The following is an 18731-nucleotide window of genomic DNA, read 5'->3' on the forward strand; positions in this document are numbered from 1 at the left end:
CTTTAGTTTGTGGTTTGTATATGAGAAGAGTATTCTAAAGTCCCAGAAAAAGTGTAATATAACTGTCCCCAGACAATGTAAATTACTTAGACCCAGTATGGTCGAAAGTTGTAAATCTGAAACAGGAAGTGGTGTAAGGAGGAGCTGTGAATACACTTATCAGTGGCCTTTTTATATTCAGAAAGGGGAAGAGGAAGCAAGGACAGATGCACAATATGAGGTGTGAAGCAGTGCGCTTACCAAAATGTGGTTCTCATACAACAAATGGAAGACAGCATGGCAAGGAAGCCATGAAGAGAACTTAAAACAGAAAAAATGAATATTCTATGCTTGTTTTAGTCCCATACTGTGTTGTTATGTAGTTTTTGTTTATGGTACTTTACAGGAAATGGAAATTCTTTATCACAGTTAAGAAAATGTAACTTTTTTATAGAAAGTAAAACTTCCTATGGCTTAATATTAAAGATATTATTTAATTGTCTTTAATCAAATGCCTCTTACACTTTTCACATGAAGTGCTGATTAGAAAGGATTTAAAAACATCCTCTGGTTTTATGTTCCTTCATTTATGCTCAAACTGGTTTCATAACAAATAGTTCTGCTTTGTTCTTAGCAAAAATATTCAACAAGTACATCAAAAATAATACTTTGTAATGCTTTGTTTATTAATAGTGACTCATTTCACAAAACCTCAATTCAAACGAAAGCTGTTATTTTTTGGTGTCATTACATTTACAGTGGGTACAGAGAACTTGAAGTGACAGACGGGTGTATATATATATGTAACGTGCCGTACGTTCAATTCTATCGAGAAGGATTATGGGTCGATATATTTTATTTTCAATCCTAAAAGTTTCACTTTAAAGCGGACACCGCAGCTATTTAAGACCTTTACATTATCAGTGTGATATTACACAATCAGGCACATGTAGTGAACAAAAAACTTTAAAAAGATGATACAGAAATGCCTTATGTTTCAAAATCTAATTTAACTTATAGAGGATTTATGCTTTTTATTTAATTTGTCAGAAGGTTGAATTACAACTCAAAATATTAGAATTTTCAAGTATTTCATAGTCCAGGCTTTAAAAGGCCAGAATTCAACACAGTTTTAATATTTAAGATTGAACAGTATTTAGTTCTAGCTCATATTTAATCTTGCTTTGCTAAGTTCAAAGCTATTTTACACGGCCACAACAAACCAGTGAACAAAGTAAAAGAGGAAAAGGATCACAATTGCATCAATTGTGCTTACTTGCAGTCAGTGTGCATTGGTCTGTAGTAAAAAGGAGGAACCTTCTGCTCATACTTGGCCTTGGCTGCACTGTTCCCCACTGCAGCCATTAACTGTAGGAGAGACAAGAGACACAGTTAGCTACTAAATGTAAAAAAGGGTTTTATATTTTTATCCTGAGTGACCTAAGTCTGAAAAAGGAAAGGAGGATCCATAAAATACAATGAAATATAAAAAGCCTCAAAGCAGATTTCAACAATACATAAATGTATATTTAAAATAAGGCATTTCTTTCAGGTTGCTAAAGATTGAGGGATTTAGGGCTGTGTCCCTAAATCCCTCACTCACTATATACAGCAGGGACTATATAGTGGACTTTATAGTGAACTCTTAGTCTAACTTACCGCTCAGACAGATGATCACTACTTTTCGCTCCCTGTTTATTTAAAAAGTTTTCAAATAAAAACTGAAATAGGATAGATTTTTGTTATTATTAAACAAAATACCATCATAATAGAAGGTATACAGACAACAACTTGAGAGATACAAGAAAATGTGATCATACAGGAAATGCTTAATTGAGCGGTCAAAAAAGCAGGTTTGAAGAAATACAAAAATGAATTAAATCCCCTAAACTCATTTCCAGCATTGTTATCCAACTATATATCTCGAGCTGGTGAAGATTCTCAGTCATCCGGGTCATAGTCATTCCAAAAAAGTACCACTGGACTTCGGAGGACTCTGCTGAGGAACTAGCAGAGTCTTGTTTGGGAACCAAACAAGACCCTTAAACAGAGACTAGTGCATCTTAAAGACAAAAGCCCCAGACCTAAGATGAGCGCAGTGGTGTAAGCAGTTAAATGCAGTAAAGAATGCTCAGATTTTTATACTGGAGACACCAAACTTACCTCTCCACCGACGCATGGCCCAACACAGAAGAGCTACCTTCTCTGGACAGGACTGTGTTGTCCACTTGCACATTAAGGACAAGGGACACTCGTTTGAGGACCAGAATGTTCACATTTCGGACAAAGAAGACAGGTGGTTTGAAAGGGGCGTGAAGGAAGCCATATATGTTAAGAAAGAAAAAAAAGGGTGGACCCAGGTTTCAGCTTTCAAAAACCTACAATGCAGCGATAGAGTTGATTCCTTCCCACTATAATTCTAACCCCCAACCCCATGCACAGGACAAAACATCTCACCTAATAACCCCCCTTTCAGAGGCATAGCCCATTATCAGGTATTGCAGTCTAACCAAAAACCCAAAACGACTCTCCATTCCTAAGGGGCAGACCTGTTCTTCTGGTTCAATTTGCATGTTTTCTAAGCCAAAACAAGTTTTTGGGCTACTTTATACAGGTCCTTCTCAAAATATTAGCATATTGTGATAAAGTTCATTATTTTCCATAATGTAATGATAAAACTTGAACATTAAAATATTTCAGATTGATTACACATTAACCGGAATATTTCAGGTCTTTTATTGTCTTAAAAGGGATGATTTTGGCATACAGCTCATGAAAACCCAAAATTTCTATCTAAAAAAAATTAGCATATCATGAAAAAAGTCTCTAAACAATTCAATTAAGTTCAATTCAGTTTATTTCTATAGCGCCAATACACAGCACACGTCATCTCAAGGCACTTTCCAGTTCACCAGATCATACAGTGAAATTGATTCAAAGTTTTCTATCTAAGGAAAACCAGTTGATTGCATCGTCTCATTGACTCTTCAGCAATCCCTCACACTGAGCATGCTTGTAGTGACAGCGGAGAGAAAAAAACTCCCTTTTAACATGAAGAAACCTCCAGCAGAACCAGGCTCAGTGTGAGCGGCCATCTGCTGAGGCCGACTGGGGTTCAAGGAGACAGAAGCAGAGATACAAAAAGCAGCTGTAAAAGGCGGCCCTGTTCAGCAAACACACAGCCAGGCAGACTGGCTCTGAGCCAGCTCCCATGTCAGAGGACAAAGAGAGCACATCCAGTTAGTCACAGTCAGAGAAACAGGACTACACTGGAAAACAGGCTGATCTCCAGCATCTATAAACAAGGGCGTTGATGGAAGCAGCACAGCTGATGTTTCTCTCAAGGATGGAGTCACAGCCAAACAGGAACAGACAAGCTGACTCGTCTAGCTATGCACCTAATCATCTGAATCAACAAGTTAATGCTAAACACCTGCAAAAGATTCCTGAGGCCTTTAAAACTCCCAGCCTGGTTCATTACTCAAAACCACAATCATGGGTAAGACTGCCGACCTGACTGCAGTCCAGAAGGCCATCAAGAGGCAAGCCAGAGGGTATGACACAGAAAGATATCTCTGAACGAATAGGCTGTTCCAAGAGTGCTGTATTATGGTTCCTCAGTGGGAAGTCTGTGGGAAGGAAAAAGTGTGGCAGAAAACGCTACACAATGAGAAGAGGTGACCGGACCTTGAGGAAGATTGTGGAGAAGGACCGATAGAGATTCTGTGGGATATTATGAAGAGAAAGTAGAGAGATGCAAGACCCAACACTCTGGATGATCTAAAGGCCTCTATCGAAGCATCCTGGGCCTCCATAACACCTCAGCAGTGCCTCAGGCTGATTGCCTCCATGCCACGCCGCATTGAAGCAGTCATTTCTGCAAAAGGAATCCCGACCAAGTATTGAGTGCATAACTGTACATATTTATTTGAAGGTTGACTTTTTTTGTATGAAGAACACTTTTCGTTTTTTGGCCCGTAAAAATATAATGTAGCCCCAAACTGAAATCTAATTCTGACATTTTGAAAAACCTTCCTGGATGGAAAGCAAAACGTCTTCAAACTTGGAAACCAAGTCCAGGGGATTGCTTTGAACCTTTTTGGAATATATTGTGAGCCCAATCTAAGCTGGATGATTCCCTCTCCATGCCCATTTTACTCCTAAAGAGCTCTGTGAGGGGAGCAGTGCTGAGGCAGTCTACTGTCTATTCAATTCAATTCAGTTTTTTTATAGCACCAATTCAGAACACACGTCATCTAAAGGTGACCTAACTGTTGACAAAAGATTATCCATTTCACACTAATGATGCAACATTTAGAATATCAGTGTTACCCTTTCTTCAAACCCTGAACCGTTTCTTTGCTACGAACTACTGCAGATGGTGAGTTGATATTCTTATGATCAATGAATATAATAAGAAATAGATAGGTTAGGGAACCCCTGTGTTAGGTATTAATATTATTGGCTAAACCAGTTATTTTTTATGTGTTTACTGTTGTGTCCAGCAAGCACATGGTGACATGTCTGTTGTTGCCTATTTAAATCTAAAACAAGGTTTAATTCACAAAGGGTTTAGACACTGATATAACATCCACATGTGTTTTTGTCATGATCGCAGCTCCGGTAGCTGATTTAATTACTCATTTCATTCACCTCCCGTTCTCTAATTATCATTCATTTTATCCACCTGCTCCTTCTGCTTTATATACAGTTCAGTCCAGCTATCTGGGCCAGATCATTACTGCTGTTTGATGTAGTTTCTGTTTGTTAGTTTCAGTTTGAGTTATGTCCCTTCTCTTGGGGCCAGTTTGTAAAGAGTTTGCCAGTTTGTATGTTTGTCTCCTGATCATGTTGTGGTGTTCTGTCATATCAGCATACCCTGTCAGACCAGAATACCCACAGTCAAAAGGCATGCACAGAGATGTCAACTTGGCATACGCGTATTAGGGGTGGAACGGTTCACAAAATCCACGGTTTCGTTCGGTTCACGGTTTCCTGGTCACGGTTTTCGGGTTCGGTATATGTTGATTGTTAGCCTGACATGTTGGTCGTGTTGCTGTTAGCATAAACAAAACGTGTTGCACAATGCTTGCACACTGTTGCACTTTCTTTCCGCGGTCATCGTAGGTCACTCTAAATGCAAAGCGCTCCCATACAGCAGACCTATAAAGTGCTGCTGGCGCATCTTCCAACTCCTGTTCTTTCCCACTCGCCATAACCACACAATTCTCCACAACAACTGATTTTTTTCTGCTACACCCGGCTACGCTGCTTCGCTTCTTCTTCTTGTTTACTACTGGTGGTTGGCTTTGGTCGCAGTACCGCCACCTTCTGCTCTGGAGTGTAAACTCTTCGCCTATGAGGAAAAAGGAGCAGCGCATGAACCGAACAAAACACACGCGAATCGAACCGAGACAGTCGAACCGAAAAGTTCGGACGGTTTTCATAAACCGTTCCATCCCTAATGCGTAGGCTAGTCCCGTTTATCCCTTTAGTTTATCCCCCATTTAGCCCTTTAGTTCATGTACAAAACAACAAGTTTAGTTTCAATAGTTTAGTCAGTTTTTAACTGAAATATGTTTTCCTTGAATTTAAATTATTTTTGTATATTTTTAATGGAAGTGGTATTGAACGTATTACGTATATATGCAGAGTTACCTATCTGACCATGTTTTGAGCTCCATTCACAATTTAATTTGTTGTCCTAACACATATCCAGTTAGGTATGTTTTCACAGAATAATATGACAATCTCAAAAATATTAACATAAATTTGATAGGGGGCGGTATCAAATAGAATTATTGAAATTATATTGAAAATAGGCAAAATAACTGTCTCTGTGAAAAGCTGGTGAGGACAAACATCAAGGGAAAATGGATTATAAAGTAATTAATCAAGAGGTGTTAATAGAAATGCACACTACAATTATTTTATGGTTTGTTTTTTTAATAATAAAAACTTCAAAATACATAAACCCTTCACTCCAGTTGTTATTATCGCTGCCTCCAGCCTACCTCCACCTCGCTGTCATCCCACGTGTCCTGCACAGACTTGACCCGGCTGATGTGAGGGATGCTCCGGTGAAGGAGTGAGCAGGCCTGGCAAACGAACACACCCAGAGTCAGCGACGCCCAGTCTGGCTCTGTGAGCGAGAGAGGGAAAGAAAGAAAGGGAGCAATGAATTAGAGAGGCGACACAACGTGAGCAAACATGGAGGTGAGAGTTCAGACAGGGAGGAAATGAATTCAATAAAAGCACTGCAGGAGGATGGTGGCAAATGGGACAGACAGCATAAAGGAATAGGGTGCCACAACAAAGAGAATAGGATAATGAAGTCTAGATAATAAATACTGGGATAGATGGTACCAGTGCAGCTCAGGGGTGACAGAAGAAAATGAGGTGGGTACAATCTCATAAAGGAGGAGCAGTGTGGCAAGATAGATATCATGGAAATCCTATTTACTGTAGCACACTAACAGGAAGCAGACCACCTGAGATCTGATCAGAGGTCAGCTGAGGCAGTTATCAGGTTAGCTACATTACCCCCCAGCCCCCACCACACACACACACACAGTCATGTTCCTTTATTCTTGTGGGGACCCTTCATTGACTTCCATTCATTTATAACCCATTTCTATAGCCTAACCATGATCCTTACCCTAAACCTTACAATTAAATGTTCATGCCTAATCCTAAGCCTAACCTAAACTCCATTCATACCTTAGCCCTGAACCTAACACCAAACCTTAAAACAGCAAATGAAGAGCAGGCATTTTATTTATGGAAAATGGTCCCTACAATGTAAGAAATACACATACAGACCTCACACACACAAACAAACACACAGAAGGAAGACATGCTGGCTCCCACATGAAAGCCTTAAATGTAGAGGCGACAGTAAAAAGAGAAACTCGCCACATTCATGTAAGCCCACCCACACACACTGGTGTATCGGCTAAGAAAGTGACCGGAAAGTGGGACCGAACGCAATGCATCAAGCAGCCTACTGCAAGACACTCATCAGCAGTCAGAGAATGCAGGAAAGGTGCACCAAAGCACAACATCATCGATCGTGGGTGGTCAGCAGGGGAAAATTTGAGTCACTTCAGCCCCCCACAACCCAAAAAAAATAAAAAATACCCAAAAAGAAATTATGGGTTTAAATTATCAGCAGGTAGCAAGAACAAAGTCAACATTACTGACAGTGGATGGATGATGAGCACAGAATATGGGATGTCTCTATGCTCATCTATTGAACGTCTGAATTTAAATGTCTGTCAGAGAATTGCTCTGAAATCCAGTGGGTAGAAAATATCTTAACGAGCGGTTGAAACTTTCAAAAAAAATGCTTCGATTCAAGAGGCAGAGAACAAAATTATTTTGAGAGAAAAAATAATTGCAAAAGGAATTGAAGAATAAAATATCTCATAAGTTTCAACTGGATTTAACAAAAAAATTAAAACACAGCGTGGATTTTCATTGTCAAATAAGTAAGCAAAGCTTTGATCAGTTTATCATTTAATCATTCTGGATTGTGATAAACACCCAGTCCTCCATATCAATGACTCAGATGTCTTTCTTTAAAGGTCTGTTAGGCCTCCTCTATAGGAGACATAGACACACAAACCAGCTTACACCAAAATAGGAAACCTGCCATTTAGCAGTGAGGTCATCTCTATGTGAGTCAGAGCTTATAGATGATCAGGCCGCACTTAGAAAGATTACCAAAGTCCCATGACTGACTGATTTACCACACACATGCTAATGCACGCACAAATAAACAGAGAGGGGTCTTAAAATAGAAAGTGTTGTAACACTCACAGTAACTTACTGCTATTATTTTAACCCCTTGGACCTATGAGTTTTAGTTCAATAACGTCAAACATCATCTGAGAAATAAACCCAAAGCAGGATTTAGTTGTGACATGGTGAAAAAAAGTGATTTTCAAATTTCTGTCGATGCTAAAGAAATGTAACCCCACATCATAATGCTGCCGCCTCCATGTTTCATAGGGAGGTTAATGCTCAAGGTAATACGCATAGATAGCTACTGTATTTTTACAGATTTTTGAAAGATAACTTTCTACACAAACGTAGCTGTTTCTCCTGCATTGTAGAGAGAAAAATAGAGAAAAATAGAGAAAAATACAATAAGCCACAGTGCATATGCAGTCAGACAAAAAGGCTCTTGCTGCATTTTAGAATCTGTTATGGTACATGATGAATATGGATGAATATGCAAAGGGTCATTTGCATCCTGCTGCCAATTAATTAGCGGCATTGGTAACTACAGTTTAACCGTCAGAGTAGAACCTCCATGTGCTACAAATGCTTTTTTTTCCATAAGTGACCCTGATTTTATTTGATGTGTTTTTATCTTTTTGTTTAAGGTGGTTTTGAACACAAAAGGGAAAAAAAAGATACATTTATATTTGCAAATTGGCTTTGTCTGCATTAACCCAAACATATTTATTCTGTAGTCTGTTTGATAATCTTATACATCTAGAGACTGTCCTGATTTTATTAACTCAACTTGCCCAAGAAGTTCTTATTTCAATCTTAGTGAAAAACCGTATTGAAACACTGAACCATTGAGTTTAAATATTGAGAAAAGCGTCTTTAAGTGTGCCAGAATGATTATGATTATAAATAATTTTAAAAAAGCATGAAAACTGCAGAAAGGATAAATGAAACTAAAAAAAGTCATGCTGATAATTTTTTTTTTTCACTATTCCTGTACTTTGACCGTTTCAATCTTGCTTACTGGAGAAAACTACAAAACACATAAAAATAAGAAAACTAATTCAAAGGGAAAATGTTGCAAAAAAAAAAAAAAAACAATAAGGGGAAATGCTGCAAGTACCAAAAAAGCAAACGAAAAAAAAAGAAATTCACTCCGGAAATTTGCCAGGCAACAAGGTGGAGTTGACCATCAGGTCTATTCTGAAGTTATTAGCCCCCTCTACTACGCTTTGGAAACCATGCCAAGATCGACTGAGCATGGGAACTGATATAAATGTATATATAAGTATGTATAACTTAAAGGACATGCACAACCGAACCGGACCGTGTCAGACACAACCGGTACCCAAAACTGGTACTAGTTGATCAGTAGAGCTCGGCATGATTCAGTTCTGGCTTCGTTCTCAAAAAAACAAGCAACTCATGAGCAGACCACATCATCTCCTTACAGTCAGTCCCGGTAATCATGAAACTTAGGACATTTATAAAAATACTAGCTTCCCTATAATGCCTGACGATTTCCAGTAATGATTCTGCTTAGCAGTGTGATGAGCCTCAACGTCTGTAAGCCCTGATTAAACTATCGTTTGTTATATCCAATTCCCAAAAGCTGACTCTGTCAAGTAAATTCACAAAAGGCTGCCTTTTTTGCCTGACTCTCCGCAAACAACGAAATATCACAATGATAACAAAACATAACTTCCGGAATTTTACAGGCTCCTCCATGTTTGTTTGCTTGTTTACATCTATGTTAGGAATCCAGTTTGTGTGGGTTGTTTTGTGTTTGTCTCTCCCTCCACCACCAGGTGGTGCCCTGTCCTCGTTGGCTCTCCTCCACACCTGTGGCTCGTTGGTTCATCACTGAGGAGTATTTGAGCCGTTGACTGTCACTACCTCGACGCCAGAGTGTTTGCCAGTTTTGGGTACTCTAGCCAAGCTGAGATTAGCTGAGTCTAACCTGAGTCTTTGTTTCTCATTGTTTAACATTGTTTTTTGTCTTTGCCTTTCGGCAGGAGACCTTCCTGCAAACTGGATTTTTGGCCTTCTTCCCCTGGAAGCATCGTTTGTGTTCACACTGAGCAGGGGATAAATCTCCACATAACCCGTTCAAGTTCCTTCGGAATTCCAAGTGGCAGTCCGCTCTAATTGCTCCTCAGGGTCCAACCCAAACCAACCTGTCCGCCCTCCAATGAGTTGACCTTCCTCTGGATAAACCCACACTTTCTGGATTCAAGTGAAAGACTGAAACCCACCTCCAACGTGAGACCCGCTTCCTCAATATTCAAGAACTCAGTCCAGTATCCTACAGCCACTGAACTAACCTCTGTGAACTTCCCCTCTCACTTCTAGTTCCGGTTCATCAGCTCTCTGAGTTCCAGATACAACTTCCTGTGGTTCTCTTCAAAAAACCTGTTAAACTTTCCTTGGTTCTCTGTGTGGTTTTCTGCATGTAGGTCAGATCACTTAAAAGCATCAATCTAGACAATATAGAGAGAAGTAGTACCGTTAATCACCACTAGGAGGCGAGGAACTGTGCTAGCGTGATCTGTAAATGGTCGTAAGGAACCGAGCTTGGCACGGTAACTGATCCAAGCTTGGTCCGAACTCGGCACAGATCGGTTGTTGAGGGTGGTGTAAATTGGTTATATGGGTAGGATTTACTTTTATAATAACCTCATTCTGTTATTGTCGAAGCAACATAGTATGTCTCTGCTGTAATTAATTTGTAGCCGTTTCTCACAGATTAAAAGCAAACCTGGAGCCGCAGGAAATACAAACATTACCAATATATTTTTTCTGCAGCCTTCCCAAAGTAAACATTACAACAAGTTCAATAAGCCATAAAGTAATATCTTTGAATGGCCTTGGCCTCACATCGCCTCAAAGCTCCTTCGGTTTTTGCGCTTTAACATCTTTATCACATCGAAGGAGACTGCTGAGGCTTCTCAGATGGGAATAATATATCTGTGTGTCCTTTGCAGAGGACAAACCTCGATGCTGCTGAGCTACAGAGAAACCCTGCAGTATAAGCTACCAGCTCGGCCTCCCTGTGGCCTCATCAGAGCTCACCAGCAAAGCTAAGTTGGAGGAAGGGGGAATGTAAAGTTAAGGAAGGTGAGAGTAAGAGTGACTAAGCAAATTCAAAAGCAGTTTACTTTTATGGGTTTTCAGATCCATGTTTCTAGACTTGCCTCTGTTCACTATATACAGCAGATGGGAGTGGTGCAGAGGTCAGCAACATTACTACTGATTATAAAATGACCTGGTTTCACTGTGTAAACTAGCATATAGTATGCATTCGGTGATGTCACACAATGTGCACATTGGATAAGCTAAGTTCTTAATTCTAATTTGGCTTGGATGATGTGGTGTGAATTGGTGCTATAGAAATAAACTGAATTGTATTTAATTAACTGCAACCAGAGTGGAAACAGGCTGATGTATTTGAATTTGTCTTTATTAGAGGATTTAATTAGGGCCATGTACACAAGTAATAGTACAAACGTGTGTTAAGCCATAAGCCATTATATTCATTTGTAATACTGATGAAGCAAAATTCTTGCTCTGCTCTGCACATTACCAAGGAGGAGCTTCAACACATCCCAGGGACCTGTGATGCGTCCCTGCTGTACTCGGTATAAATGCTCTGCTCACCCTCAAACACATTCTCTTTCCTGTGGACCTACAGAGAGAAGGCCACATTGGGGGGAAACATCTGAATGAGAAGGCATGGAAACAGAGACTGCATGGCTAAATGGTTTCAGTTCTTCAACTCTTTCTCAAAGTAGATAGACCAAAATTATTTCCAGAACCAGGTTGCTCTACAATAGACTAGCGGCAAAATTCTCTGTGAATTACAAAAATAACTTGGAGCTATCCTAGAGATCTCAGACTTGGTGAACCAACAAACTGACAAAGACACAATTAGTGCTTTTGACGACTTCTGATCATGTCATGTTTTTATTGTTGCCAACAAAAGCTAATAATGACTGCATGGTAGCAAACCCAAATTTCAACATGTGTTGAGATGCAATTCATAAGATTAAGAAACTGTCCATTAATAAGGTATAGAAATATATTTTTTATGTACTCTCTTTGATTCTTCTGCTTAGAAGTTTTTTTTCCTAGACAGAGCCACCTATGGAAATGACCTTTTCTAATATGCAAAGTATAGAACAGGGCTTCTATGTCTTATTTGAATGGCAGGGACTCATGTGTCAATAGAGAAAAGAAATCGCATGCAGGTTTCCTCAAGGCTCCATTCTAGGGCTCGTACTGTTCAAGATCAGAGACCATAACCATGCAGAAGACACAGCTTTACTGTACATCACAATGTCTCCAGGTGACAATGAACCCATCAGAGCGTTGGCTAGATGCAAAGAACAGATCAATGTGCCTTAATTTTCTCCAAATGAATGAAAACAAAACCAGGGTAACAATATCTTGAACAAATGTGGATAGATCTAGAGTTAGCTCACAGCTTCATCTACTACAGCAAGAAATCACTCAAGTTGTCATTATTGACTCAGACCTCAATCTTCAGATTCACGTAGAGGCAGTTACCGAGTAATTCTATCACAATATGAGCATTTCCAGGATTAAAGGACTAATGTCACCAGGATATAGAAAAACTCATCATTCATGCATTAATCTCTGGTAGAATTGAATAATGGAACCGCTTCTATATAGGTTTGCCAAAAACTCTGTCAGCTGATCCAAAATGCTTCTCTCCTTGTTCTCACCAGAATTAAGCAATAAGAGCACATAAACCTGGTTCTCTAGTCCTTACACTGGCTTCCTGTAGCTCAGAAAATACACTTTAAAATCCCTCTGTTAGTCTATAACTCACTGAATGGATCGGCACAGAAGTACATAACAGTGTATCAATATCCCAGACCACTCAGGCCTTATCTGTACACCCAGAACTAAAACCAAACATGAAGCAGAAGCATTTAGTTCATGTCTAGAAAAAACTTTGGGACGAAAAGTTCTAAACCAATTTTTTTAGAACTGCCTTTAATTGTTAAACTGTTAACTGAGGTATCATTAGTTTGTTGTCCAACTTTTTTAATGTACTACCTGCTTTTATCATGTTCATCTTCATCTCACCCATTGCCTATCCCTGTAGTCCATGGTCAAGAGATTGGGTACACGCTGGACGGTCCACCAGTCCACAGGGTCACACAGGGACACGCAAACACGAACAACCACCCACACTCACTCCTAAGAGCAATGAATGTCCAATCAACCTAACATGCAGGAGGGGAGTGGGAGGAAGCCGGAGAATTTTGGAGAAAACTCACACAGACACAAGGAGAACATGGACACTCCACACGGTCCAAACAGAAAGTCCTGGTTCCTCCGGGTCTCGAACCAAGAACCTTCTTGCTGTAAAGCGATGGTTAATTTGCTTTTATTTTTTTTCTAATTTATTTCTTATTTATTTATTTTTATCTATCTATTAATTCAAGACCAGAACTTTGAATAGTCTTTGTACTGAATTGTATTATATAAATAAACTCACCTTGCGTTGCCTTATGTTCCTGTTGAATTTTCTTGACTCCGTAGGACCTGAATAAATTGTCTCTGTAAAGTGCCTTGAGTTGATATATGTGAATTGGTGCAACACTGATTAAATAAATTGAATATAGTTTGATGGCTTTAAACACAAATAGGACATAAACCTTTATGTTTCCTGATATGTTTATTACATTTGATTGCTAAAGAGTCTTTTAAAATAAGTTCCCTCGCATCTACTAGCTACCCACTCCATTCTCTTCATAAACCTAACCTAGCTAAATAAACTAAAAGGATCCCTCCCTTAATTATTAACTCAAGAATCACAGAAGGTTAAGAATTATTTATCTAAATGGGTTTTGATTTTTCATTTAGGCAAATTATTTCATAAAATATAATCTTGCCATTTTTTATTTATCTCTTGGATTTGATTGGTTAATTGGCTTGAACACATTCCAATTGCTCAAGATAAGCTTTGGACCCCATATACAATATCAAAAGAGAACTACAGGTTTTGTAGTTCAACTGTTGTTAAAATTAGTCTATGAAGACGTTCAAAATATTTTCATCTTTTATGCCATTGTATAGAGTTCATAAAAACTCCCTGGTATTTGAACAGTGTGACATGTTGTTTAACCTACAGAAAATTGCAATAAGAAATTATGTTCTTGCATCATCGTTGAAATCCCCCTCCCCCTGATGGAAGTCAGGCATTTATTTAACATTGAGCCCTCAGACTCATTCATGTCTGTTTGTGTTTGAAAGTTATTATGAAACAATCATTGTAAGGAATATAATTAGAACAATGAGTTTGTTGTAATTTTCAGACGGAAATAGTGGGCCAGAAGCTTCCTGTGTAGGATTGATTGAAAGTACTACTATCAATCCTATGGTAATATATTTAGCATCACCTGATACTTTTCCTGATTATGTCTTTGATTTATAGTCAAAAGCTCTAAATAATTTTGAATATATTGTGGTTCAATTGCAGTGTTGTTTTTGTCAATGATGACAATGACGAAATTATTTAGTTGACCCTCCTTTTTTTTCATGATGATGACGAAAACTGATGAGCTAAACGTGGATATTTGATGACTAAAACATGACTAGTCACAGGTTTGATACTGCTTGGTTCCAGGTACTTAGAGATTCCCTTCCATTCAGAAAGCCCATATTCTTATCTTCGGCTACCAGAGTATACAAGTCAATTTAAATAATACACCTGGAATGGTCCAGTGCGCGCTCAACGCTGAAAAACTGATCTTCTAGATATGCTTGTGTAAAAATGTGGATTTGTACACGTGTATGTAGCTCAGAGTCTGCGCTTTATGCTCCACAATGATGGTTCGCTCTCAGCAGTATGGCTCTTCCTGATCTCGCTACTTAATAAACTATGTGGCTGATCATCCCCTGCCAAGCATAAAAATCCCTTTGCCTAACTATCAAGGTTACTGATAGATCCTTATTCCAGCTCACAAGAGGTGATGCTAAACATTCTTTACTTTCTACCAAAAGGAATCCCTAAATTACATCCAAAGCAAATATTTTATTGCATACTGTTTCTATCTATTTAAAGAGGCTTTTTCAATTCTGGATTTTGAATTTAAAAAGCTTCCTGGATGGGAAGCGAAATGTCTTGAAACTTAGGAAAAAAGTCAATTTTTTTTTTCTTTTCTTTACTGTTTTGGAATGACTATGACCTAGACGACTAAGAATCTTCACCAGCATATTATCAGTGGAAGTTTATTACTCTGTCCTTACATATAAACAGTTCTCACTGTAAGGTTTAACCCACCTCCGGCCCATGGATGGATGGATGGATGGATGGATGGATGGATGGATGGATGGATGGATGGATGGATGGATGGATGGATGGATGGATGGGAGCATGATGTAAAGAAACAGTGTAACGGTTATTCCCCAAAGAAAATCAGCTAAAAAACACACATCTGTTCCCCATTCTCTCTTATAACCCTCCTAGTTGCCCCGAATATATTTTTTATTTTAGATCTGGACATCCTAGATTCAAATGTTTTAAATGCTGGAACTTAGGTGTCTGATTGTGTAATAGGTATACACATAATACATGTGGGCAAATAAAAACCTAGGGATGTCAAAATCTGATATTGATATCGGAAACCATATCCAATGGCCAAAAAAAATCCATGGAAATATTTCGGCCTGCATCTAAAGTTTGCAATATAAGCATGCTGCTATAGACACTCTGCTTCTATCAGCTTCTACCTATGTTGCCCACTGGTTGTAACTAATTAGTCAGTTGTTCTGATACAGTTTAATGTTGACTGATGTTCTCTGTTTCAGTAATATAACTGTATAGTACAGTATTATTAGTATAGTATATAGTATAGTATTAGATAGTATATTATTATTGTGTGTGATACAGGTACACTTGCACCTTAATCCTATCTTGATATAATGTATATATATTGTTTATTCTTAATGCACCTTTTTCCTCCTTGTTTGCACCTTCTTTAATTATTATGCCAATATGTGACCAGTGAATTTCTCCGCTATGGGATCTAAGAGCTTGAGCTGGTTGTTTTGTTTTTGGAAAGTTTAAGCTGCTTGTCTGATGTTTTCTTTCTTTCTTTTTTTTTTTTGGACAGGGTGTTTTAATTTGTGATTATACCAACTGATTTCTTTTATATTTTTGTTGGACCCCAGTAGGTGTAGTCTCTGCTACAACTGAGCCTAATGGGGATAATTAAAAAAAAAAACAATCACCATAGGCCTGAAAATCTGTTCTTTTGCGAGATCATGCAGCAGTTCCAATTCATTCATCACAACTACAGCTTAATGCTTATAGCAACCAGTGTGATCCCCTCACAGGCTGTCAAAGAGTTGATCTATGGTAAACAATAAGCTAATGGCTATATGAAAGGATGGTGACCATTTTATATAACAAGCTACGCCCTACCAGCGCAAACATGTATCCCGCTGCAGTTTTTAATGAGTGATAAATTTGATCTAAAATTTAAGTCTGATATGAAGTAAAATAACTCAAAATACCACTAGCTAAAAAAATAAAATAAAATTGCTCTTTATTTACTTTTAATTCATAATTTGTTAAATAAGTACTTATTATAACATTTGTTCATAATTGTTACTTATTATATTTATTCGTTCATCTTAATAGGACGAAATGATGCTTTTTCACAGTTTTCGCATAACCTTGAAAGGTTTCTTACAATGTGGATTATTATTCTCATATCCTTAATCTACAACCATATATAACTAACATCCTCCTAAAATACATCTTAAACCTCGTCTGGTAAAATGATTTGCTTCCTCTCTTGTGTTGATGAAAGGTTTCAGATCTACTGACAAAGCCAGAGCAAACCAGATAGTATTCTGTCCTCCATACTGGGACTGAGTCACCAAACCAGCATCAATTATTCATGTTGTGATCATTAGATATGGAATATAAGCCTGGAAGAAAAGGGTTTCCTAACTGCTATGAACTAAGCCTCATGAATAAAGTCAAACATGATGAAAACATTTGATTTATTATTGATATTAGTTATCATTCAGGTTCAGATCTAATTTTATTACAAAGGAATCAGAAACAGAATAGTTTGATAGCTGAAGATGTGATGCGATGTTTGCTCAGATTCTCATCCAGAGCAGAAAGTGATAAACATCTCAGTCTGGAAAAACAGGAAGTATCTGATAGAAAGCTAAGATAGCAGCTAGTAAAACTGGATCTGGCTTCAGAGTCAATTTCTACCTTCTTCCAATCCAAGTCCATTTCTGAAAAATTCCTGTTGCTTCTTTTCTTTTTAAACCAATACACCATCACTTACATATCTGGTGTTTCTGAATTATGAACAAACATATCAGTCGCTGCGTGAGAAATACCAACAGACATAAGGTCCCAGAGCGTTTAACTCAGACTTTAACGTCACTTCTGGAGAATCTCTTCTTTAAAAGCTAAGATGCAGCAGCAGTGGCGGTTCAAAACCAGATATACCAGGGGGCCAGGAGGGGGCTAGGAGGGGGCCAGCATGTTTTCATGGGGGCACAGAAAAGCATGAAATAAAAAAAAGGGCAAGAGATTCAAATATATTAGATAGCTGCATGAAGTGAAATTTCTACTCAATTAGGTTTATTTAAAATTCTATGTATTTTAGAATACATTCATTATTTTGAAATTGTACAGATTTTTGACTTAATTTAAGTTAAAATTACCATTTTCAATCAAATCTGAATTAAAACTCAAGAAAACTGATCTTTTTTTTTATTTTTTGCTTTTTCTGTTTTTATAAAAAACATTTAGCAGATAAAAACTGGGATCCGATCTAAATACCACGGAAGCTATCACCTTGTTTTTAAATCATTAGTAAAATTCAATTCAATTCAATTCAGTTTATTTATATAGCGCCAAATTCACAACACATGTCATCTCAAGGCGCTTTACAGTTCAACCAGATCATACAGTCAAATTGATACAAAGTTTTCTATCTAAGGAAAACCAGCTGATTGCATCGACTCATTGACTCTTCAGCAATCCCTCACACTAAGCATGCTTGTAGCGACAGTGGAGAGGGAAAACTCCCTTTTAACAGGAAGAAACCTCCAGCAGAACCAGGCTCAGTGTGCGCGGCCATCTGCTGAGGCGGACTGGGGTTCAAGGAGACAGAAGCACAGACACAAAAAGCAGCTGTAAAAGGCGGCCCCATCCAGGAAACACACAGCCAGGCAGACTAGAAATGAGTCAGCTCCCATGCCAGAGGACGAAGAAAACGAAGAAAACAGAATTTGCGAAGAAAAAGATGAAATAGATCCAAAGGGTCAATCAGTAACCATGTCTGTTCTAGCACATATTATCATTGGAATTTTCTTGAGTATTATAGCCCCATTTACGCTACCCTTGAAAAACCAATCCATGCCGAGACTGGTCAGTTAATCAGGCCAAGCTTGGTTCTGACGACCGCCATCATGCTATCTCGGTTCCTCGACTCCTCGCCTCCTAGTGACGATCTGTGGTATTACTGCCAGTATTAAAGGAGGAAATCAAGCAGTTGGTGGCGGTAATGCACCAAAAGTTGTTCGCCAAACGCCATAAAACACAAGAAGAAGAAGACAAAGAAGGAGGGAATCAAGCAAATCAAAATGGAGGCGTTCGTCACATTCATAAAGTTATGCTTGATTATTATTGCTGTACTTCGGTGTTATTGTTTAAAATGCCATTATTTAAAATTTTGCGTGGAGAAGATTTCGATTTTTGTTTATAGTTGAAGAAGAAGTTGTTCATCTGTTTCTGGAGGGGCAATACCGCCAACTACTGGAATGGAGTGTGAATCGGGATGTGCAGTCAGACGGAGATGACTGGTTCTGCTCATGCGCTCTTGTTATCAGAGAACCGAGTCAGGGAAAAACCGAGCCGAGCCCACCTCTGGAACTGGTCTGCAGTTAGCACGGTCCGGTTGTGTCTAGCTCAGTTCAGTTCAGTTTGCTTTCCATTTACACAC

At 38.6% G+C, this 18731-nt stretch overlaps 1 protein-coding gene across 2 annotated transcripts in view; it reads right to left on the bottom strand.

The window, feature by feature from the left end:
- The window catches only part of LOC119787297 (arf-GAP with dual PH domain-containing protein 1), a 45488-nt gene that overhangs the window by 23758 nt on the left and 2999 nt on the right, over positions 1-18731 (bottom strand). For both annotated transcript variants that reach the window (XM_038291076.1, XM_038291075.1), the window contains exons 2-3: positions 5994-6121; positions 1256-1347 (exon numbers count right to left, since the gene is read on the bottom strand). In XM_038291076.1, coding sequence (XP_038147004.1) covers positions 1256-1347; positions 5994-6121 — 220 coding nt within the window. The remainder of the gene's footprint in view (positions 1-1255; positions 1348-5993; positions 6122-18731) is intronic.

This window comes from Cyprinodon tularosa, unplaced genomic scaffold (genome assembly GCF_016077235.1).
Source record: "Cyprinodon tularosa strain WSP-4 unplaced genomic scaffold, ASM1607723v1 ctg292, whole genome shotgun sequence".
In the NCBI taxonomy this organism is placed as follows: domain Eukaryota; kingdom Metazoa; phylum Chordata; class Actinopteri; order Cyprinodontiformes; family Cyprinodontidae; genus Cyprinodon; species Cyprinodon tularosa.